Source organism: Eucalyptus grandis, chromosome 5 (genome assembly GCF_016545825.1).
Source record: "Eucalyptus grandis isolate ANBG69807.140 chromosome 5, ASM1654582v1, whole genome shotgun sequence".
In the NCBI taxonomy this organism is placed as follows: Eukaryota; Viridiplantae; Streptophyta; class Magnoliopsida; order Myrtales; family Myrtaceae; genus Eucalyptus; species Eucalyptus grandis.
Window position 1 is genome coordinate 5,272,468 of NC_052616.1, and position 23,563 is coordinate 5,296,030.

Consider the following 23,563-nt stretch of genomic DNA (forward strand, 5'->3'; position numbering starts at 1 on the left):
GTCTCTCTCAAATCAATATACGATCTCTTTGAAATGCTGATCTCGATGAAAACAATTTCTCCTATATTGAACAAGCTTGAAAGTGAGCACACCGATCGTGGCTCTTCTTCGTTAAGCGAAACAGATCCCAAAAAATCAACGATAGTGGGAACCCTACGTTTTCCGGCGGCAAGGACGAAGGCTACTGTGGGCAAAATGCTCTTTAAAATAATGGCCATTTTTTGGGCCATAAGGCCCGGTATGTTGGACCTAATTTGGGACCGACTACTGACCTCTTGGAGTTTTATAGGCCCAATATTTAGCCAGTGGTATGGGACCCAACTGCAGGCCCCAGCTGTTAGTCCTATAGGCCCAATAGACCGAGCCTCGCCATAGACCCTTTTTTGAGCACGGCCATCGGCCAGGGCCCCTTGAGCCTCACCCGAGTCAACTCCCAGAATATCGAAAACCCAATGAAAAAGTAAATCATGGGCCAGAAACATCTCTGAGTCAATAAAGTCAAATTACGAGTATGGTCCAAAAAAGAGTCCAATATAAAGAAATCCAATAAAAAGTTGCTTCAACCACATATGCGACAATTCCCTTATGCCCCATGCTTGAAGCCGAATGAGCACCGTTTGACCTCCGAGACTTACTGAGGCCTTGAATCATCAACAGCTCCTGGCGCTGCTCCAATTCCAACGAATTCAATCAGTCTCCTCTCCCTGTAAAAGGAAAAATTATTCGAGAAGGAGTTTTCAATCTGGAGAGAAAACTGAAGGCATCACCATCAATTCGTCAAGCTAATATCCTATTTTCAATTTGAATAGTCAAGACTACTAAAAAAGCTTGTATTTCTAGTATTTTATAAGCTTAAGGCAATTTCGACAAAGCATTTTCCTCAGTCAGCTATGCATATTCAAACTGACGAACAAACAGATTATCAGCAGTGTTGTTGAACAGGACTGAGAGTTGTGAAAAGCAGAGACTGGAAAGTGCAAACTGGTTCTGGAGTGGGTATCACATAAAAGAGATCACGTGATTTGCCGAACACCAATAACTGTCGCCGTTCAGTGAGTCCTGACCAGAACAAGCCGCATGATCTGGCCAGCTTCAGGGCAAAAATATAACAAGGATTAATATGTGCTGGTGTATATAAATAATTTCCAAGATCTTGACGGTCCTATCTTCCAAAATTTGATGCCCAATGCAGAGCTGTTCTTCTGCAGGCATCACAAAAAGTTGGGGATTAATACCAGCAGCGATTATAGGGCCACTCGCCCATTCACAACTGAAGCCTGCAGCCAAATGAATAACTCCTTGACCTTGTGTATCCAAATTATCTGGCCCTCTGCCTGCTTCATGAAGTTTCAAACCAGCCACCATGAGACCTTGTCCTTTAGGAAGCATTGAAGTGCTGCACCATATAGGTAATCAAACATTGTGAATTTAGAAGCCTCTTTCAGTCTTCCAATATCAAAGTCAACTGTTGTATTCGTTTGAACCTGTGACATTCTTCAACTTGCACTTATCACATCCACCAACAAGGAATCTAACTGGATCTATATATAGCAATTTTGGCAGATGTGATTAAAGACCCCGCTTCATATTCTGGTCCAATATTAGAAGCCATAGATAGCATTTTACAACACTCACATTCTCTGGCCTCACTGCATGCTAATCTATTGCTGCAAGCAACGAAAATGTAACATTTGCAGGAGTGTGAGCAGGAGTTGCACATTGCATTGATGTATTAGTTAAAGTTTCAGCAGAAACCTCAATTTCACTAAACATGCAACCACGTTTGGTTCAGCAAAAAATTTCTTACTACCCATTGGAAAAAGATCATCTCCATGTGAAAAAACAAAGAAAACCAAAAAATGGATATATGCAGTTAACTGTAAAGCCAGGTTCCATACACTACCTCATTCAGTTCTCTATAGTGAACAATACCAATGTGCTCAAGCTGTCTGAAGATAAGGAAAAAAGCAAGTCGCGTAGTGTAGTGTATACTCAATAATAACTCATATTCCCATAATGCGGAGCTAAAATCTTGAAAGGCAACAGACTTCTCATGTCAGATGTGAAGAATTCCAGACCTTTGCTGCTTTTCACCTTTTTTGAGACAGGTGAGGTTAAACTGACTGAGAAGATCATCATACAAGCTAATCATAATCATAACAATACCATCTACGTGGATTCACTTCTAAAACTATAGTGTTTTATGTTTTGAATTCGCCTTTCTATAAACTTCAAGAATATAAAAGTAAGGATGCCAAGAAGGAAGCTTAATCTACACACACTTTAAATGGAACACAATATATATGCATCAAATCTTTTCAGCTGCACTTTTTTGCAATGACATGCCACGACTAGCTCCATAGTTAAGCAAAAAATGATTCTGATGAGAAGAACCAATTTAACAAAAGCTTTGCACCAAGATGATGAATGCACACATTATTTAAATCCATGGCAACACAATACCACATACACGCATCACAGTTTTTTGTGGATATCTAATCAATGAACCATTTTTGGCGGACACATCACAAATAGCTATTGAGTGAAGCATAAAGATGATTTTATGAGAAGGACAAAATAAATTTAACCAAAGCATTGTCCCAACATGATAGCTTCTAGTCATTAAAATCACAAAACAGTGGGACCAGCAAGACTGACAGATAGACAAAATAACCTTTCCAACATGAATGGAGGGTAAATATGTTCGAATGCAAGGTGATTATTGTAAGTTTGAAGAAATAAAGCAGTTTGACACATCATATAGAAAAATCTGCATGGAACACTTTACTAGGCTATTGAATAATCTTTCCCAGTGAAAAATAATGACTGCAAACTATGAGTATTTCCAAAACTCCTTCAAGTTACGATACATAGAACATATTCATTCAGAGGAAGAACAGTACCTCACCCATCGAACATCCAGTGGCTTCTACATTGAGAGTTCTCATTGTCCTGCCCATAGACATAGTAGCAGTGCCAAACATCCACGCTACTGTCTGCAAGATCAATTAAAGTCTCAGAGTAAATCGCAGGGAAGCTCAAAGACTGATAGAATAGGACAAATTAAGCTAAACAAAAAGGTTGACATGTAGAGTTACTACATAAGCTAGAGATAAGTCAACAAGTTAAAATCAGCATGATCCAGAGTGATCCAACTATTATGATAGAAAGCCGGCCTAAGGAATCAATTCTCTCGGTGCCTGGCAATTCAATCCAGACAGATCATAACCATCAAGATTATTCTGCAATCAAGCCTCTGTCAATCCTTAAACTGCAGACCATAAATTATACCTAAAATTGCAATGCATATAATAAAGGCATAAAAGAAGAGTATGAATAATTCAAAAAAAAAAGATTAAAATTCATGAGTTAGCTTAAATTAGCATATGAAAAAACTGATATGCCAATACGAGTCATTTATGGAAACAGCCAGCGTGTATATGACTTAACTAATACATCCACTACTAAGATGGGCACACAGTTAAACAATCCAAGATTCAAAGGTTACAGTATTATTTAAGAATAGGACCCTGACAAAGCAGTGCAAGCAAAAATCAGATAATAGAAACTGCTAGAAGTATATAATTCATCACAAGCTAAATCTCATGCATCAACATTGTCAATTGTGATACTAACTTACAACCAGTATTCTATCCGGACCATTCTGATAGATCCTATTGGGTTCTACTTGATTCAAGCCAAGACAACCTATACGACAATCACACTCAGCCGAAAAACACGGAAGGAAGGTGATAAAAGCACCGTGGGACTTCAATTCGATTTGATGGAAGTGAACCCAGAACAGAGATTTCACATGATATGTCACCATAAACTACACAAGACTACAGAAAAGGACCAAGCCAATACAATTGTTTATGCATGTCTTTCACCTATGGAATACATGAAGTTGCACAAAGGGAACAAAAAGCAACAAGAGAGAAGAAACATTTATTGCTTTTTCGTTCACCCAAGCGGAACTACAATAGAGCTACTATAATGAGCCCCTCATCAAAGCTAATTAAACGATTACCAAAATTAAATCAGAAGTTACAGCAACCTAGAGGCCTGAAAGGTGTGGCTCTGGTGTCATTAAATGTTCGGGTCTTCCAAAGTATTTCACAAGTTTCTGTTCGATGAGGCCGACTATGCCCTAATTCTTGCAGCATCTGCTCTAGGTCTGCCAAAGTTCAACAACATCAAAATTAAAAATCTAATAAAACCAAAGTGGAAAGACTACATCTTCAGTGGACAAGCAGTGCCTACTTCCTCAATGTGTTCTAATAAGAACCAATCACCAGCTGCTCAATGCATTTCAGTCGGTTCCTCGATTACCGAGAACAAATCCATACGCACGCGAGTTACTCAAACGCCTCAGGTTCCTCACGGTCGCTTCGTAATGGGACCAAACTGACTTCGTGACAGAACAACACGCACAGAAACAAGGACTAGCGAGCACAAAGGCAAGACCACATGGCCAGCCACCATTCCGTCTACGTCAAGTAATCGCCGAAGAAAGTAAAAATCTCCATACGCGGGTTACTAAATTCGTCGATCAGCAGAACGACCTGAAACCTATCCATGATTCATTCACGAAAAACTAACCCAAAAATGTCGAGCCGGCAGGCATCTCCGACGCTTGGCGATGCGCGATCGATGCCCTAACAGAAAGAAACCCTAGGTTTCCATGCGCACCGACGAGGACCGCGACCGGCGATCGGCGATCGGCGATCGGCTCGAGAGATCGACGCTCCCCGATGATGGATGGAGACGAAAGACGCATTGGAGTTCGACCCGAAATGCCGTGTTTCCACGAGATCATATTTTAGGAAATTGTAATTATTTTTCTCTAAAAATAAATGGAAAACATTTTTGCTGTTCGGTGAAGAAATCTTCTTCCCTGTACACTCTTTTTAAATAAGCATTTTTATTATTTTATTTTTTAGATCGATTTTTTAATTATTTTTTACTTTTTAATAAATACCGACGAGGTCAAGCCTCTCTTGCCTGTGGCAAGGTCCACAAGCTAGGTGAGACTTGAGCCCCCAACTCATTAGATCTAGTAAGGCCTAAGCTCATCTGATGGCCTTAATAGAGCTATAGAGCTGTTAAACGGATAGGTCGAGATGAGTTTTGGTTGGGTCATTAATGATCTGATTCAAATTGACCTATTAATCCATCCATTTTATGTCTAATGTAAATTTTTCGACCCATATCCAACCCATTAATAAAATACTTTCATATTTAACCAAATTTAGAAAAACCCATTCCTATGATTTTTTTTAAGATTATATTACTAAAATACTTCCAAGCTTATCTCATATATATATATATATATATATATATATATATATATATATATATATATATATATATATAATTTTAAAAAAAATGGTATTGCTAAAATAATTTTAAACAACACAAAATTAATGGACAATTTTTATAATTTTTTTTTAAAATGGCATTTGATGCAGCCCGCGACGACGGCGGGCCGGCGACTAGCCACGGGCGAGCCTCAAGCTCGCTCGACGCTAGGAGCTCAAGGCTCACCCGACACCGGCAAGCTCGAGTCTCACCAAATCCGGCCCGGCCTCGAGGCTTGCCCGCATCGGATGAGCTCGAGCTCGCCTCACTTCGGTGAGGCCTCCGCCTCGCCAAATCCGCAAGCTCAAGACTCGCCGTGGCGAGTTCAAGTCTCGCCAGACCGGCAAGGCTCGAGCCTCGCCAAGCGTCGCAAGGCTTCCACCTTGCCAAATCCGGCAAGCTTGTGACTCACTTGGCCGGTCGCCGACCATCGCCATGCCGACCACCGAAAGAAGAAGAAAGAAAAAGAAGAGAAAATTAAAATAAAAATAATTATAATTTTGATTTTTATTAAAAAAAGTATTTTTGTAAAGTTAAAGAGGGAAGAGAGAGATTGTGAGGTTTTGGTTGAAAATGGGTTCTAAATTCAACCCATCTATCAAAGTCTTCAATTGTTAAACACATTTAACTACTTTTTGTCAAAAACAAGTGACCCATATATGACACATTTATGATTTAAATGGATTATATATGGGTCTAAAACCCATTTTAACACTTCTAGGCCTTAAGCGAGCTCGAGTGAGGTGAGGTGAGGTGAGATGAGGCGGAGCCTCGCCACGGGTTGGTAAGGTTGAACCTCGCTAGAATATGGCGAGTTGGCGAGGCTCGAGCTCGCTTGACTCCAATCACCAACCGTCGCCGTGGCTAAGAAGAAAAAAAAAAAAAAAAAGAATAGAAAATGAAAATAAAAAATAATTTAAAAATCATTTTTTATACAAAGAAAGAAAATAAAATAAAGGAAATGGTATTTGATAAATAAATAAATAAGTGATGTGAAAGAAGAAAAAAATGTTTTCCTCTTTTTCAATAAAAATTATATTCCCTATTTTAGAAAGCATTTTCCCATTAACGGAAAATGTTTTCCTTGACATATTCATTTTCTGTTAAATGAATGCTAGAAAATTTAGAATATGTTTTCCTAAAAATTATTTTCGTGAAACGAACCATTTCGCTAAAATATTTTTCAAGAAATCATTTTTTATAAAAATATAATTATTTTATAGTGTTTTCGCTAAAATTAGAAAATGAAACGGAAAATATTTTCCACTGTCGGGTAAAGAAAATCTTTTCCTTCATGCGATCTTTTTCAATAACTTTTCTTATTTTATTTTTAAAATCAATTTTTAATTACTTTTATTTTTTAAAATCTATTTTAAAATTATTTTTGCTTTTTTTCTTTTATGTTTTCCTTTTACTTTTCTTTCTTTTTATCTTATTCTTCTTTGGCCAGTTGCCGACCATAGTAACCAATTGAAACGCCGCTCTCATTAATCTTGTTGGGAAAATATAACTTCAAATTGGGTAAAACAATGAAGTTAATTCTTTCAAATAATCAAGTCGGACTTTGAAAAGGTATATCAGTTTTTTTAAGTTTATTTACCCCACAACGTTGCTAATGGTCACCAGCAAATTTTCTCCAAAATACAACAAAATCTCAAAATGAGAATACTAGACAATAATTTTAGTCTTTCTCTAGGGTATCTCTATGAACCAATTGAAAGGATGACTGTAATTTTTTCAGAAAAAATAATGCTCGAAATGATAAAATGATCACATACACTGTTCTTCTGAAAACTGACATGTAATATATAAAACAGTCTTAAAAAAGATAGGCAACTCTTCGTGAAAAATTGCAAAAATGAACAAACGTATCCTTTCGAAAATTGCCCAGAGCGTCCATTCGGAAGAAGTTGAAAAAATGAACAAATGTAACCCTTTGGGAAAGGTTGCAAACTCAACGACTATCTTTTCCAAAAGTTGTCTTGAAAAGACACAAACAAAAATTCGAAATAATTAAAAAATTTAAGAAAAAATAAAAATAACAAACGTATCCTTTCGAAAATTGCCCAAAGCGTCTGGAAGAAGTTGAAAAAATGAACAAATGCAACCCTTTGGGAAAGGTTGCAAACTGAACGAATATCATTTCCAAAAGTTGTCTTGAAAAGACAAACAAAAATTCGGAATACTTAAAAAAATTAAGAAAAAATAAAAATAACAAATGGGTTAGTGTTAATTAAACCGCAGGCGTGCACGCATGCTAAGTGCGCCTAATAATCACGCATCCGCATGCAGGTATGGTAGGATCTAGCCCACAGCTAATCATTTCTTTATGTATACTAAAGAAACTCCACATTTATTAATTGGCCTACTTTCTCTCACTTTTCTTATGTGGGATAAGGAAACATGCACTTAATCTGTTTTTACAAACTCCCAACATGTCTGACAAGGCTCAAACTAGCCATTGATTGAGCAAGCCTCGAGCTTTGCCTATCTAGTGATGGTGAGATTGCTAGAGGTCGACGAGCTTGAGGCTTGTTTATATCCGATCGCCGACCATTGTTGTTACCAATGACCGTCCAAGATAGAAGTATAAGAAAAAAAGAGAAAATATAAAAATAAAAATAATTAAAAATTCGTTTTTTAAATGAAAAAAGAAAAGAAAAAGAAAGATGGAAAGATTAACATGGGTGTAAGGTAAGAAAAAGATAAGAAAAAGAGAGGAAAATGTTTTCCTCATCTTGAAAAGTAAAAATATTTTCCTTCTTTTAAAAAACTTTTTTCCACTGATGAAAAATGTTTTCCCTAATCATTTCATTTCCCATGAAACGAATACAAAAAAAATATGGAAAACATTTTTCTAAAAGTCATTATCCGCAAAAGGAACAAAGTCTATTGTCTTCATTTCGCAAAAAATAACTTCTATGAAATTTGATTTACAGAAATTAAACCGATCTGAGAGCACATTCTCCATTAATAGAAAAAATTTAAAATAGAAATTTTCTACTTTTCAAGTAGGGATAACATTTTTCACCTCCTTTTTTTTTTCACCAAACACTTTTTCCTTTATATTTATATTTTTATTCTAATTTTTATTTTTTAAAAATCAAGTTGTGAATCCTTTTGTTTTTATTTTCTTTCTTTTCCTTTCTCTCGACCAGTCAGCAACCACAAGTAAGCTTGAGTCTCATCGGCCTAGGGCAAGGCTCCACCTCACCTAATACGACAAGTTGGGCAAGGCTCGCCAGACATTGTTAAGGCTCTAGTGACTTTGGGGGAGGCTTGAGCCCCACCCAAATTGTTGGATCTAGTAAGGTTCAAGTTTTGTAGCTACCGACTGGCTCATGAAAAAGAAGAGGAAAATTTTTTTAAATCGATTTAAAAAAATAAAATAAAATAATTTATCGAAAGGCATGTACGGAGGAAAAGATTCTTCTTCTCAAATGACAAAAATATTTTCTAATTTATTTTTAGATTTCAACCAAATATTAAGAATATATTGTCATTTTCTTAAAAAATAATTTTTTGGAAAACATTTTACATTAATGCCACATTTTACGAATGAAGTCTAAATATCTGAAGGAAAGAAGATACGAAAAATGTGGCACTTGTAGTCAACCTTATCACAGACTTCAAGATTTCTCACCCCTTAACAACTTGCAATTTGATATGGATTCCTAACTTAGAAGATTTTGATTAACTATCAATTTTTAAATGTTCTTTTTAGTGTTTATTTGTTAGTCTTTTCTTTTTTGTCTTGTTCTTTTGGTAGTTCTTTCTTTCCTTGGGATCCCATGGCACCCTTACACTCTCTTTGACAACTATATTTCTGAGTGTTTGTTTCGTGCCGGTTATCCTTCCTTGTATTCTTTTGGCAAAATCAATATAATTCGTACTTTTACCAACAAAAATATATATATATATATTCAATCACGCAAGATATATCATGCAAGATATCTTGATTGATTAACAATCATTCCGAAAGCAATGTATTTTCCATAATTGGAGCTACCCTAATTTTAGAAATCAAAGATTTGATTGCATGGAAGACAAAATTTACGAGAATTCCAGTTGATCTACTTCAACAATTATGGAGATTGATCCTTCTGAAAATTATCCAACGGGAGGATTCAATGATAAGGAGTATAAAAGGAGATCACTAAACGTTCATAATTTCGGAAATGCTCTCACCTTGTGCGACGTCGCCAGTGAGGCAAGATCGAGCTTCGGCAATCTAGCCTACTGTGACCGTCGCCCAAGGTCGCACTAACCCCAACAACCTCAAGCGAAGGTAGCACTAACTCGGCTTATACTTTTATGTGAAGATGGTCCAATTAAATATTTTGATGGAGTCAAACATGGGCCCTCTCTTGATAATCTTCCCAGGTGAAGAAAAAGAGCTTCTGTTGTGCGCTCTGTAACACCTTCTGCCACATAACGCCAGGCTCCTATGACAATCCCCAATAGATCTAGTCAACATTGAAACCCTCCAATAGCTATTCTCACACCACATGCACACAACATAATAGAACACACTTCCACACTAATAAACCACATCTGTATAGTGTTTTCAAAGGGCCAATCATGCACTTTATCTTTACCTAAACAAATGTCTTCTCTCTAACTTCTCTTGCTAAAAGTACTCCAATCGGTGTTACAAGCTTATAATGGAAAAAACACTCAAGACTTCTAAATATTGCCTTATTTCTCTTGTTTTTGCCAGCGCTGGAATCTTTTGTAGCCATCCAAATTTGCACATTGCAATTGAAAACTAGCTTGATTATTTTATTCGAAGACTTTGTTAAAAATTTAATAGGTATATTAAAGCTCCGTATGTTTTGCAGAAAGTGTAAGATTCAAAAACATTTTCCAAAAAATAATTATTTGTATCGCTTGATATTATTAGTCAATAAATATTTTCATTATCAATAACGATTTATATGCAAACATTTCCGCAAACAATGAAAATATTTTTCCGATATCTGTTTTTTGTAAGCAATATAAGTGAGTATTATTTAGAAAATATTTCCAAATCTTTTATTTTTCATGAAATTAATGGAGCTTAAGAAAACTTTATATCAACTCAGACCGAAAACAGAGTATGCTGAAAAATTCAGAATTCAGCTCCCGTCATATAAAATTTCACCCGAAATACAACGCAGTACGGTATTTACAAAAAAGCTAAATTCAAACTAACAACGGCTCTGATTCTGCACATTTTCTTGTCGTGTGCAAGTGCGACGACACCAACTATCCTCTGTGCTTAATTAACAAACAAATAAGAGCAGTGAAGCAAGAAGCTTGGGTAATTTCTAATGTCATGTCAGGTACATGCATATCACCAGTAACATGCTATGAGAGCCTGCATTCGGTAGGGAGCTTACCTGAGAAAGCACAAGTTCCTTCTCTTCTTTCTGGCCAACAGCACACCTTCCTTCTCAAAAACCCAAAAACATACTTCAGTCATTTCTCCTTAATACATCCTTCCCGTGCACTCCACAGAACCACAGTAGCAATCTTTTTTCTTAATATTGCCACTAGAGTCATGAACCTGACCTATCGTATAATTGTAATGGTAAGTTAATTCCTGCAAAGGAGGAATATTTTCAGCGGCAAAGAACATTATGTGAGGAACTCGCTTGTCCTCATGATCATAGAGGACATTTTGGGCATACAGATTGGGAGAACAGCTGTGGTTAATGAACCTCCCAACATTCCCACACTTGGCTGCATCAATGGTAAAACCACCATCCTCCACAATTTCGCAAGAATCCATGTGCACATCAGGCATAAGGGTTGAGAGCTCGTCCCAAAGATTACTGTCGTTGTAGTTAGTGCCAATGTCAAATAAGTACTCATCATTGGTCCGTTCTTCTGCTTCCTCGTCTGAAAGGAGCTCTCCTATATACTCGCATATAAAACTTCCAGAGGGTATAGAATTAAGGGATCTCACACCCCAACCTCTTGATTCAGTCTTGAAAATTTCTAGCTGAAACTTGAGACCACGCTGGGTGACCCTATTGTGGCAAGAGGAAGGGCACTTGCAACGAGGTCCACACTCATAAACCAGGGGCTTTACCTCAACAATAGCTCCATTATAATTGTACGGAATTTCTCCTCCATTCTTGACAGTACAGATGCACCTCTCCGTATCTGAGCAACCCCTAGAACAATCACAACCCCGACAGGGCAGGCAGAGCCCGTCAGGATATATCGTGCGAGTAATGTACTCAAATGGCAGGGGCTTTTCATTATCAATGGTGTTGACAACACATATTGGAATGGACTCTTTCCCTTGTGAAATATCATGCACACAGAGACCCTCCCGTGCTTCAAACTTTTTCGACTTCTTTACCACTTTCCAAGCGAGCTCAGGCTGACCAGGAATTCGGTTCAAACGGAACTTAAAGACCTGTTTGCCATGTGGACCCAGTTCCTGCCAACGTTTTTCCACCACATACAGCCCATCATAAGTATAGGTAGTAACCAGTCTAGGTTTTGCTTCGGCGGAATCAGATGGCCTTGTTTCTTTCAATCCCCGAATCACCCTCACAGGATTCCTTTCAGATATGCTGTTACTCAGAGCAAGGTTACCTTTTTCAAGTTTCTGATCTTCGGGCTCCTTGTCCTTGCCAATCACATTCCCTCCCGAGCCAGTGTATATCACAAAATCTGAGTTATCCAGATCATCACAATATGAACCCGATGACACGATACTCGTCGCCAGGACATTTCCACCTTTCTTGAAATAATCAATACCTCTCTGAGTCTGGCGATGAAGGCCAATAATGTTCAGCTCTACTCTATACTGAAACTCATCCCCAACTTCAACTCCAGGTACAGGACCTATGATTTGTTTTCCAGTGTTAACATATCTTCCCTTGTCCTTCAAGATTTTTGCTGCTTGTTGATCAACCCTTTTATGCTTGTTTTCACCTTTGGTCTTGGCTTCTTCTTCCTGCAAGAGCTTCCTGCAGACAGCTTGGAACAGACGCAGTGTCTCCCTGACTTTGTGTCGAGTAACATCATCACTGTGTTTTCTTTGTAAAAGACCATCACCAAAAGGAGGTGGGTTCACAGTAAATGCTCTAGGATGCAAAAACACCTGAAGATCTTCATGGTGCTCGTTAATGTCCACAACATCCTGATTTCCCCAGACCACCAGTTCGCTAGTGCTTGCATGAGCAGACTCTTCTTTAAAAGCTTGGCTCTTCTGCGGAGTCTTTCCCACAGAGGTTTTTGCCTCTATAAGCTTTACCCTTTGAGTTAATTTTAATTTCTCAGGGACCACAGGGTCTTTTTTCTTCTGCGTTAATTTTGATTTCTCAGGGCCTACAGGATCTTCTTTCTTCCCTATCCTTGCAGTCATATTATTAGGAGAAGACATTTTGCTTCCCTCTCTGCTCTGCTGCCAAGGACAAAACGATGCAGCCATCAGACCTTGCACAAGGACCCTTCCAGATGAAACTTGTGATGGACCAGCATTGTCTTCTGATGTCTGAATTCCTAGTATGTCTGCATGCTTTCTCTTGAGACTTTCCTCCTTGTTGTACGCAACCATTTTCTTTGCCCGTTTTCTGTTGTGCCTGATGCTTTTATCAATATATGCCTCAGACTGACAGACGGAAAGATCTGGATTACTTCCACACGGAGATCCACCCCAACCATCATTGGCAACCTCTAGTTCTATGTTCGTTTCCGAAAATGTTCCCAGCTTATCTGGCTCTCTCTTGCCTTCAACACCATTCTCCTCATGTTCAGCCTGAACTTCAGCTTTAGTTGCTTCAGTTACCTCATTTAAAGATTTGAACTCCTGAGAATCCAAATCTTGTAAACTTTCTTTAATCAAATTTGTGCCAGCCACTTCTGTCCCCCTTAGAGTTTTTTCATTCTTCGAGTGGCTTTCCTCACTGACCTTTATTTCCTTCAAATGAGCGGCCACATCCAAGTGTGCTTCCTTATCAAGTAGAGGAGCATTCCTTCCAAAACGAGGTGGGAATTGTCTAATTGCCGAAACCCTTCTCCTAGGTGGATAGCTTCTAGCTTTAGGTTTCTCAAGAGACTTGCCGGTGGAACCAGTAATTAATGATTCAGTTGTATCTTTATTTTGAGGAGTAGCAGCAACCCCACCATCTCTCTCAAACAATTCAGATTCCAAAACTTTTCTAGGTTCTACAATTCCTGTGCACTCTAAAGTCCCCAGAGACATTCCTGTCGGTTGCTTCTCACTCACTGAGCTTAGACCATCAACTACATCAGCCACCTGCCCCAACTTTTTCAAATTAGATTCTACAACACCTGTTTGTGTGAGGATAGCTGTAGAATCTCCAACTCTAGAATCAACATGACCTCCCCACGATGCATCACCAGCCTCAGCTGCAGTCCCCTTATTCTGAGAGCTGGCAATGTAAACTGAACTCTTTGTTGGTTCCACATTGATACTTGGTGCAAATCGTCCACATCCTGAAGGAAAATCACGAATAGCAGAAACCATCCTTCGCCTGTACTTAGGTGCGCCATTATGAGAGTAGCAATTGCCATTAGCCATCACAGGTAATCCAGATCTCCACACAGAACTACAGCCATAAACAGAAGTTACAGCTCTTGACGGCTCATGACGAAGCGTATTATTTAGGACAGCCATTGAATTCTGAATAAAAAGGCAGTAAGACACTCAAAATTGCGTAAAAGATTAAACAACCATCAACAAGAGTATTAGTGAACCATCTATTTTGGCCAAGACAGAATGAGACAAAGCTAGAACAGATCTATATTATCCACGTTAGACAAATCACACTACACAGGAAGACCAAAAAATAATCTGAGATCATCAACCACAATCATCAACGTGTTTAGGAAATTAACCATACACCAATACAGTAAAACCTCTATGGGCCACACAAGCACAACACAAACGGAAGATGACCATCCACCAATTCATAAAAATCATTGCCCCACTTACGAAAAATCTCCAAGTACTCCAGGAACACGTGTTCCACATCCGCCTAAGCAGAACATTATGAATTTCTTTATTTTCATCCAAGAATGACAACACACAGGTCGACAGGCATGGGGCGTACGAGAAGGTCGGTCATGCTCCGGGAGCACCTCGAAAAACCCTCTCCGCACTCAAGCGCACATTGCTTGTGCCTAATAGACACTGCTCAGAACCTCAACCCATGCGAACCGCTACGAATAGACAAACACGAGCCGAAACTATATTCCAAACGAACGATAATCGCATGGCTACCCACAGAGCATTAATACGGACCGACCTCGTTTTCCCCCACTCACCACAAAACTTACAGAGCCAGTCGAACCGAATCAAAATCCCAATTTTCCCGCACCACGCAGGCCCAATCTGCCGATGCTCCAACAGCTACCGATCCGTCTCCAATTCCGTTCCGACGCGTTCAGAACAGCAGAGATTCGAACCGAGCCGCACCGGTTCAAACCCTCTGCGCCCCCCACAATCGAAACGAGAGGGAAAACAAAACTCCGGTCAAGACAACTAAACAACGAATCAAAGAAGGGAACCGAAATCAACCGAAGATGCGAGCACGTACATCGGAGGACGAGGGCCATCCAGACCGAGGAGCCGCGAAGAGAGATGACGAGACGGAACCCAGGGATGGAGCCCGAGGGGCGCGGGGAGGGTGGAGGAGAAACGCCGGACCGCGTCCCGGCGAGAGAGGATTCGACGGCGGCGGCGGCGGCGGCGAAGACAGGCAGGTTCGCGGGCGCGACGGCGACGGCGACGGCGATGGCGAAGCCGAGCGGACACGGAAGCGGAGGCTTTCTTTGCCTGGGGACTCACGAGCATGGAGAGAGAGAAATTAAAAATTATATTACAGAGGAAAGTTAATATATAGCAGGGCGATGGTTTTTATAAATTTATGTTTTTTTGTGGAAAACATGGAAAAAAATCAGTAAAGTGACGAGGATTGCACAGTGCTTTTGTTATGCCGTGATTTATTTATTTTTCCTCTCTTTGCTAAGCTTGAGAAATTAGATCCTTGTATCTTTCGTAAAAATAGTGCTGCTAATTAATAAATGAGAAAATTTCAAATAAAGACCAAAGTGAATCTATTTTCTCAAATAATGACTAAAATGAACTTTGTATCGTATAATGACCGAAGTTAATCCATTGTTTCAAATAAGGTCTTGAAGTGAATTTTGTATCAAATAAGGACCCGAAGTGATCAAGTTAATCTCTATTGAGGACCTTAACTCGCCGGAACAAATAAAATAGGAGCAATTTTGTTAGAAATTTATGATTGGAAAAAAAAGGTAAAATTATATATTAATTAAGTTTAGATTATTCATTTAGATGTTTACGTTTTCTTGTTTTTTTCTTCTTTGCTGCTTCTCGCCTTGCTCAACATGCGAAGAATTTGGGTGTCTGCAAACAAAGAAAGAAGCATCTGATTTTCTTCTTGTTTTTGAATTCGTGCCTCAACCGGCAGAGAATTTGGGTCTTTGACTTTACGAAGGATGGATACAAAGAATGGGGAGAACTTCCGTCTTTGACTTTGCGAATGATGGGTACAAGAAATGGGGAGACCGTACAAAACCTAGGGTTTTTTTTTTCTATTTTAGGATTTATTAATTTTCCCTATATTTTTTTTGGACAAAATTGCCTAAACTCTGGTCATCGAAATGTCACATCCTTAATAGCCAATGAATATTTGGTTCTTATTTGGAATCGATTCAACCAATCCGAGTCCTTATTTGAGACAATTGGTTCACTTTAGGTTTTTATTTGACACAAAGTTCATTTCAGATTCTTATTTGAGAAAATTGATCAACTTTAGGTCCTTATTTGGAATTTTTCCTTAATTTATTTAACGCTACAAATAGAATGGTGAGATTTATATTCCTTTTAAAGCCTTTTTCAATTACCTATGAAATTTTTTTACCAAAAAAAAAAAAGTTACCCTACATTATTAAAGTATAAGGCCCTATTTGGTAACCATCCAAACATGGCCAAATTCTAATTCTTTGTTCCCAGAATCAATTTGAGCCCAAAATCGTGTTTGGTAAAAATTTTGTTTCCGGGAACAAATTTGTTCTCGATAACAGATTGGAGTAGAATCAAGAACAAAAAAAAAAGTTGATTCTTGTTCCGAGAACAAATATGAAAATCAAAACCAACAACTCTTTTTCTTCCCTTCGGCCATCTTTTCCCTTCGGCCATCTTGCAACCGCCGTCCGCGCTGTCCACCACCGCCCGCCACCGGTCGCCAGCCGCCGCCGCCGCCGCCGTTCGCCGGTCCGACGGGCTCGCCAAGCTAGGGCGAGGTTTGGCGAGCTCATGAAAGGCAAGCTAGCCAACGCGAGGTTGGGCAAGCCTCGCGACACCCAACCCTGTTGATGGCCAGGCGAGGCTCACCCAGCCCCGCCGATGGCTAGGCAGGCCTCACCAGCCTCAGCGAGGCTGGCCTCGTCGAGGGCCAGCGACGCTCCAGTGAGGTTCCCGGCCAGAAGAAGAAGAAGAATAGGAGAAAAAGGAAAAAGTAAAAAAAAATATTTAAAAATTAAAAAAATTGATTTGGATCGAATTAATTAGCACGGTACCAAACGTAATTTTATTCTAGAATAAAATTTTTTGGACAGTTACCAAACATCTTAAAATAGTTAAAATCAGTTCCCGAGAACAAAATTAAAAATAATCATTTCTGATTAAAATCTACTCCCGAGAATAAAATCGTTACCAAACGTGCCATAAGAGAACAAAGTTTTCAAAGCAGAAATTATTAATTCACACTTCTCTTACGAACTTGCTATTTCATCCTTTTATGCGCCCACCCATTTTCTTTTTTCTATACAATGCTAGAGTAGTTATTCAAATTTCTTACGGTTAAATTCATGATTCTAAATATTGATATTTTATCCCCGTGATTCTTGTTTATATTGTGTAATTTGTTCACTGATTGTTATTATCAATTATCATGTGATTATGATGTTATGATTCGGTTCAGTCACCAGTAAGATTCGTTGACTTGGTTATATGCAGATGAGGGGTCAATCATCAATTGAGAAAAAAAGAAGTCTAGAGAAAATTAAATCATAACTCAAGGCTCCATCAGATGGGAAAATGATAATAACAAATTCGTGCCGCAGTAAAATGATATCAAACTGATTTGTCATTTGAGAGTGATCACAAGGCAATCATGCGTGCCTTGTCCCCTTTTCGCGTGCATCCAACACGACAACGGTAAAACAGCTGGGGAAATCATACTGACTTTCTAAAGCAACATGCGAGGATCATGCGCGAAATGTGAATCGCGTGCGCACGCCCCTGGGAAGCTTTCCAGAGCTTGGACGGGAACCATCCTAGGCCAACACCAAGTTAGTTCTCCATGACGTGAAAAGTTTCTTCTTCCATCAGTTTTTCTCGCATTTACCCGTGACGCTCTGGGGAACCAAACTAGCAGCAACTTTCGTTCTCAGCGTTTCCATGGGAACCACGAACCTGATCGGGTTGTCTTGATGTTATGGTACGAGATTGTCCACTCCTGCTGAGGTGGAATGTTTTCAGCAGCTAAAGAACACCAACTGTGGCAGTCTCTTGTTCCCGTGATCGTAATGGAAGGGTTCGTGGCGAAGGTCGGGAGAGCAGCTGTGGGTGAAGAATCTTGTCACAGTCCCGTAGATGTCGAAATCAAAATCCTCCATTCGTATAACAGAGGTTAAATTACTCCGACTTCTACGCAAGCTCCATTGTGGTTATTTGGGATGTCCCCCCTTTCTTGACTTCCTGAATCTGAGCAACCTCCAGAGCAATCACAATCATCACCAGGGTGGGTCGGAACCATTCAGGATAGATACCGCCCGTGTTATGTAGTTAAACGACGGGCTTCTCATCGTTGATGGTGTCTACAGCCGATTAGGAATTAAATCTTTCCCTTGTGAAATATCTTCTGAACAGAGATGCACCTGCACGCCACACTTGTTCCACTACTTTGCTAACAAGGTCTAGTTGGCCAGGAATCCGATCCAAACGAACTTGAGTATGAGGACGCCGTGTGGGCTCTTTTCCTGCCAAACTTTTCCGCCAGATATAGTCATATATCTATAACCCCCATCTATGTTCTTGCACCGGCAGGGTCAGATTCTGTTCTCTCTCTCATCTCCCAGAACACCCTCACAGATTCTTTGCAGATATGCTGTTCTTCAGAGCAAGGTTACTTTTGCTTGAGTTTCTGGCCTTCTGCCTCCCTGTGCATCCAGCCATCTAGATCATCATTGTGTGCTCCACAGGACCCAGTGTTTGCTGTGCAGGGTGGATAAACATGCCTTAAGAATTTTTCTGTGCTTGAAGGTCAAGTCCTCTCTGTTCTATGGACTTGGCTTCTCTTTCATACGAGAGCTTCCTGTACCAAGTATGGAGCGTGCATAATATCTCCACTTTGGTTCTCCTCCTTCTAGCATCAATAGCAGAGCACTCAAACTTTGTAGCTTCTGCAAATTCAACTCGTCCCATTACTATCCCAGGCCCGCAGAGATGTAATTGCCGCTTCGTCCTCACTGACCAAGTTTAAACCGTCGACTGCATTAGCCCATCTCCCACTTTTCCCGACTGAGATTCTAAAGCATTTACTCGTGCAAGGAGAGACATTAGACGCCTTGAGAGGTTGAGGCTCAGTTCCAACTTCAGAACCTCCCATGAACATATGAACAGTCTCGGCCGTATCGTCCTCCTTCCCGAATGCTGTTGACGTCACTTGCATCAGCTGCTGGTTCCAAAAAGAAATTTGCAGAGCAAAAGGTCTACATCCTGGTGGACAATCACGAACAGTGGAAACTTTCCGCCACTCAAACTCTGTTGTACCAGCATCCCTTCACCATTGTCATAGCTAATGATACTGTTTTCCCTTTTGGGATATCCCCATCAACCGATGCAACAGTTCTTGGTTGACTAGTTCCGGCTTTTGCCTTCAACGTAAAATTCAGTGCCGCATTCAAAACTATGCAACAGAGGAAAAAGAAAGAGTACATTAACAGGAAAAGCACAGAACAACCATGTGACTGATAAAAAGATTGAAAACAGGAGATGACATATTTAGCAATTATTCCCTCCTAACAAATTACATTTCAGATTGCAAGATTGAAAGATAACTTGCCATCATCCTATCCTTGATCTCTGAAGATAGCTAAAAGAAAATCATAAAGGCGATAGCATGCTGCCCTTTATGGCTAGCTTTCCCGCTTTTCAATTGATGAAACCCAATATGAAGTCTGAAGTCGAACTTTCTTGACTGGAGCAAAATTCACAGTACAAAGCCAGACTCCATTGGCACACATATAGCACATAACAAGATGCAGATTGCCAAAAAAATACGTCATGATCCCCCAAACGAATGGGGATCGCATCAGCATTCGCAGCGCGAATCAGACCCGGAACAAAGCCATTTGCAAAGACCCGCTCCTCCTGACTTCTTGAGCCCTACCCGACATATGTCGAGTTTCCATTCATCCCTAAAAAATCTCCAATCGATCCATGCGCCTTGGGCGTACCCCGACGTACATAAACCCACAAAAACTTTCAAAACGAAAATTCAATCGGAAGGTACTGGCACGTCATCGAATCGATCAAAGAAAACATCGGAGCAGGGGAGAGAAGTATGGACAGAGTAGGAGAACGAATGTGCACGCCTGAGAGTGGACGAAAGGAAGCAATTGCCGCCTTGTTAAGAGGAATCATGGAGTCGAACGCGAGGGATGTCGATGGTGATCGGAGACGGAGAGTGAAGACTCGAAAGTTCATGCATGCGAGAGAGAGACAGAGGCAGAGGCAGAGGCAGAGACAGAGGCAGAGAGCTTTAGCGGGTTGGGTTTCGCGGCAAAATGAAATCAGTTGGAAGTTAGTTTCAGGGAGCCAAAGTAATCATGCGTCAGGTATTATAATTATATATATACGCATCTCAATTGATTTTTTATTTGAATTTCAAAAAAATTGCTAGCTCCTAATTAATTATATTTATTTTTACTGTGTCATTTATCACGCAATGCTATCACTGGATGTACGAAATGATATAAAAAAAAGTTATTTTCTTAAGTCGTTTTCTTATAAAGCTTTCGCGTTTAATACATATGAAAACTAAATGTGAAATCAAAAGCACTACACCTAAAAACTGTAGCCAATACGCCTTAGAAAGCCACTTGCTGGTAATTGAGCATTGTGCATTAATAAATTGTCATTATTTAACTAAACTCTCGTCCAATTTATAAAAACAGTCCAAAATAAAGTTAAGTACCATTCTAGCACCAATAATTTAGATGAATAAAAAAGCTCACTACGTGAATCCTTTCGAAAATATAAATTTTGGGCTCTGTTTATTACGGTCAAAAGGTTTTTTTTCCCCCTCAAAATTCTGATATTTGGTATGTTTCAAAAAGATAAGTCCATGCCAGCACTCTTTATTTTCTGTACAGGCAATGTCTTTAAATTATAAAAAAAAAAATTCTATTTCTGCATTTTGTCCCAAAAACTAAAAACGCGAAAAACAATTATATCCGACCTCAAAACAGGAAAAGAAAGAGCGGGAACTTTCTTCTGCCCCGGGGAACTGCAACTTCCGTCGACGACGCAGAAACCCTAGAAATCCAAATCCTCCATGCATCCTCCCTGAAATCGCCGGCCATACTTCGATTCGCAGCGAAATCGAATCGAATCGGTTCCCTCCAGCCATGCAAATCGATCCGTTCGCTTCGATCGTCGAGCACTGCCTCGTCCCGCCCTCGCAAGAACGGCTCCTCCGGAGCTGCCGCTTCGCCGGCGAGCCGGAACCGGCGGGCGCCGCCGGCGGAGGCGACGGGGATGTGGGGACCCAGGAGGCCGGCGAGCCGTCCGTCGATCCGACGGGGGTTTTCATGGTCTCGCTGCCGGAGAGCGCGCGGAACGACGGGAGCACCGCCCCTCAGGAGGACGTCTACCACACGCCGCCCGAGCATTCCGCGAACGAAGGCGACGCGGCGGCCGTCGATTGGGGTGGCTTGGACAGCGGTAGGGCCGTCGATCTGGGCAGGGACACGGATTTGGGTTTCTCGGTGGAGCTGGAAATGACGCAGAGAGTGGATTCCGAGTCCCACCTCGGCCTTTCGAGCGGAGAAGTAGAGAAGGTGAGGACGCCTGCTTCCGGTGAGAGTTTGCGGGAGTCTCCAGCGAAGAGGATGAGATGTTCGGGGAGTCCTGCGGTGGTGAAAGTTAGGAGTAGAGAAACTTTGGGGGTATCATCAGCTTCGAAAGATCGCTCGACTGCTAATCCTGCTGAAAGTTTGAGAATTTTAGAGATAAAGTTGCGTTTGGAGGCTCCAAATGCGCCTTTAGGGGTAGTGAAGGAGAAAATCAGGGAGAGCCTGGTGAAATCTGTGGAAAATTTGAAGAATTACGGGTCTGATTTGCAGCGAGATGCTGAAGTTTGCGAAGGGAGTTCACGGAAAAGGAAGTTGAATTTGAGGGTCGAGTGTACTAATGACATAAGGATCATGGATTTGGAGGTTGAAGAAAGAGACGGCGGGTTACTGTCCAGAGAGCACACGGTGAACGATGATTCTGCAGTTAATGAAATTGATAGAGATCCTGAGGGCACAGTGACCGATAAAGAAGTTCCTCCAATGGATAACGGACAAAGAATTGCTTGTAAAGAATCGGGACAGAAGAGAACAGAAGAAGACGGCGGTTTATTGGCCAGAGAGCACACAACGAAGGATGGTTCAGCAGTAAATGAAGTCAATAGAGTTACTGAGGGTACAGTGCTTGGGAGCGAAGTTCCCCCGACTGATAATGGACAAAGAGTTGCTTGCGAGGAATTGGGGCAGAAGAGCATGGAAAGTTTATTGTCCGGAGTAGCCTCAGTCAAGGATAATTTAGCAGTTGATAAAGTCGATAGAGGTACTGAGGGCTCAGTGATTGGTAGAGAAGTTCCTGCAATCGTTAATGGCCAAAGATATGCTTCCGAAGAAACGGGTCTGAAGAGCAAAGAAAGAGACGGTGCTTCACTGTCCAGAGAGTACTCGGTCCAGGATAATTCTACGGTTAATGAAGTTGATAGAGGTTGCAAGGGCACAGTGATCGGTAGAGAAGTTCCTGCTACTGATAATGGACAAAGAGTTGCTTGCAAAGAATCGGGTTGGAAGAGCATAGAGGACATTGAAAGTTTCAGATACACAGGTAAGACTTCTAATTTGCATAACAAGGGCAGGAAAATTGCAGAAATTGAAAGGAATAGAATGAGGAATGTGGAAAGGCATGAAACTGAAGGATGCAATAATTGTGAAGGGCAGATAAATAGAAACGCAAGTGTGGATGTCGAAAGATTTCAGGGTGTTGGTGTAAATAATAATGTCGCCGGTTCTCCTCAGGATTCTCGAGGAGTGAGGAAATTGCCATCGTCAATTCAGGGGCAAGGCAAAGAAAAGGATGCGGAATCGCAGCTACGGCCGCCTGCTTGTTTCCCTTTGATAGAGAAGGATGTGAACCTTTTGGATGTTTTGAATATGATCGTGGGAACTCATGGAGATCGTACCCTTGAAAATACCAATATTATGCATATTGTGAAGAGTCGTGGCCTGACTTTTCCCATGCCGGTATGGTCACGGGACAGGGAGTACAGAGCAGAAGAAAAAGGTGGAGGATGAATAGTTCGGATGGGGCTTTTGGGATTTTTGCACTGCTGTTCCATGGTGATTTGACCGTTTAGTGGACATTGGTCCAATGCGGTAGATTCAATCCAATGACTTTGACTTTCTTCTGGCAAATAATTGATTTGACGTTGGAGGTACTCTTTCGGGAACAGAAATGAACCGTTTTAACCTGGAAAAGATGAAGATACAGATTGCTAGACCTGGAAATCTAATACAATTAAATCCGGTGAACTAGATGCTGCTCAGAGGAACTTCTCTACAAGAGGACTGCAAGACTATGTATAGACAGCTTTTGTATGTTTATCTTGTTCTGTTCTCGTAAATGAATGCAGAATGTACAACGGCTTTATGAATACAGAAAGTTTAGATTATTGAGATTATCGTGCTTTGAGCTTGACCATAATGTGACAATCGCTGCCTCCTTTAGGGGGCTTCAAGCAACACAATTAGTATCTAAGATAAATTGCTGACATTTCATGTCCACGACCTTGACATGCATGCTTGTCACAGAGAACTTGATAGTCTTGTTCAAGATCATGACAAGTCTGCAGCCGGT

The 23,563-nt window shown here is 40.5% G+C and overlaps 2 protein-coding genes across 42 annotated transcripts; one reads left to right on the plus strand and one right to left on the minus strand.

The window, feature by feature from the left end:
- Positions 1 to 468: 468 nt before the first annotated feature.
- On the minus strand, positions 469 to 15,194 carry LOC104443628. Of its 41 annotated transcripts, none has more exons than XR_005551528.1 (9): positions 14,925 to 15,194; positions 14,665 to 14,816; positions 10,743 to 13,934; positions 9,550 to 9,806; positions 4,058 to 4,177; positions 2,904 to 2,996; positions 1,305 to 1,949; positions 1,018 to 1,202; positions 469 to 704 (listed from the first exon to the last, which is right to left on the minus strand). XR_005551528.1 is itself a non-coding variant. In XM_018874210.2 (2 exons), exon 2 carries the CDS (start codon positions 14,000 to 14,002, stop codon positions 10,832 to 10,834), a length of 3,171 nt encoding a protein of 1,056 aa, XP_018729755.2. In that variant the 5' UTR covers positions 14,003 to 14,816; positions 14,925 to 15,194; the 3' UTR covers positions 9,882 to 10,831. The 41 variants fall into 41 exon arrangements, 1 of the variants encoding a protein (XP_018729755.2); XR_005551503.1 differs by having other exon boundaries at positions 10,743 to 14,008; XR_005551527.1 differs by having other exon boundaries at positions 14,653 to 14,816.
- Positions 15,195 to 20,883: 5,689 nt separating this feature from the next.
- On the plus strand, positions 20,884 to 23,402 carry LOC120293299. The gene is made up of 2 exons (XM_039312382.1): positions 20,884 to 22,534; positions 22,726 to 23,402. The coding sequence occupies exons 1-2, from the start codon at positions 21,052 to 21,054 to the stop codon at positions 22,893 to 22,895; spliced, it is 1,653 nt and encodes a 550-aa protein (XP_039168316.1). The 5' UTR covers positions 20,884 to 21,051; the 3' UTR covers positions 22,896 to 23,402.
- Positions 23,403 to 23,563: the final 161 nt, after the last annotated feature.

Bases quoted from the DNA above. Each gene is read 5' to 3' on its own strand.
- LOC104443628 (XM_018874210.2), bottom strand. From the start codon at position 14,002: ATGGCTGTCCTAAATAATACGCTTCGTCATGAGCCGTCAAGAGCTGTA.
- LOC120293299 (XM_039312382.1), top strand. From the start codon at position 21,052: ATGCAAATCGATCCGTTCGCTTCGATCGTCGAGCACTGCCTCGTCCCG. The intron at 22,535-22,725 runs GTAAGACTTCTA...GGTTCTCCTCAG, and splicing joins TGAAAGTTTCAGATACACAG to GATTCTCGAGGAGTGAGGAA.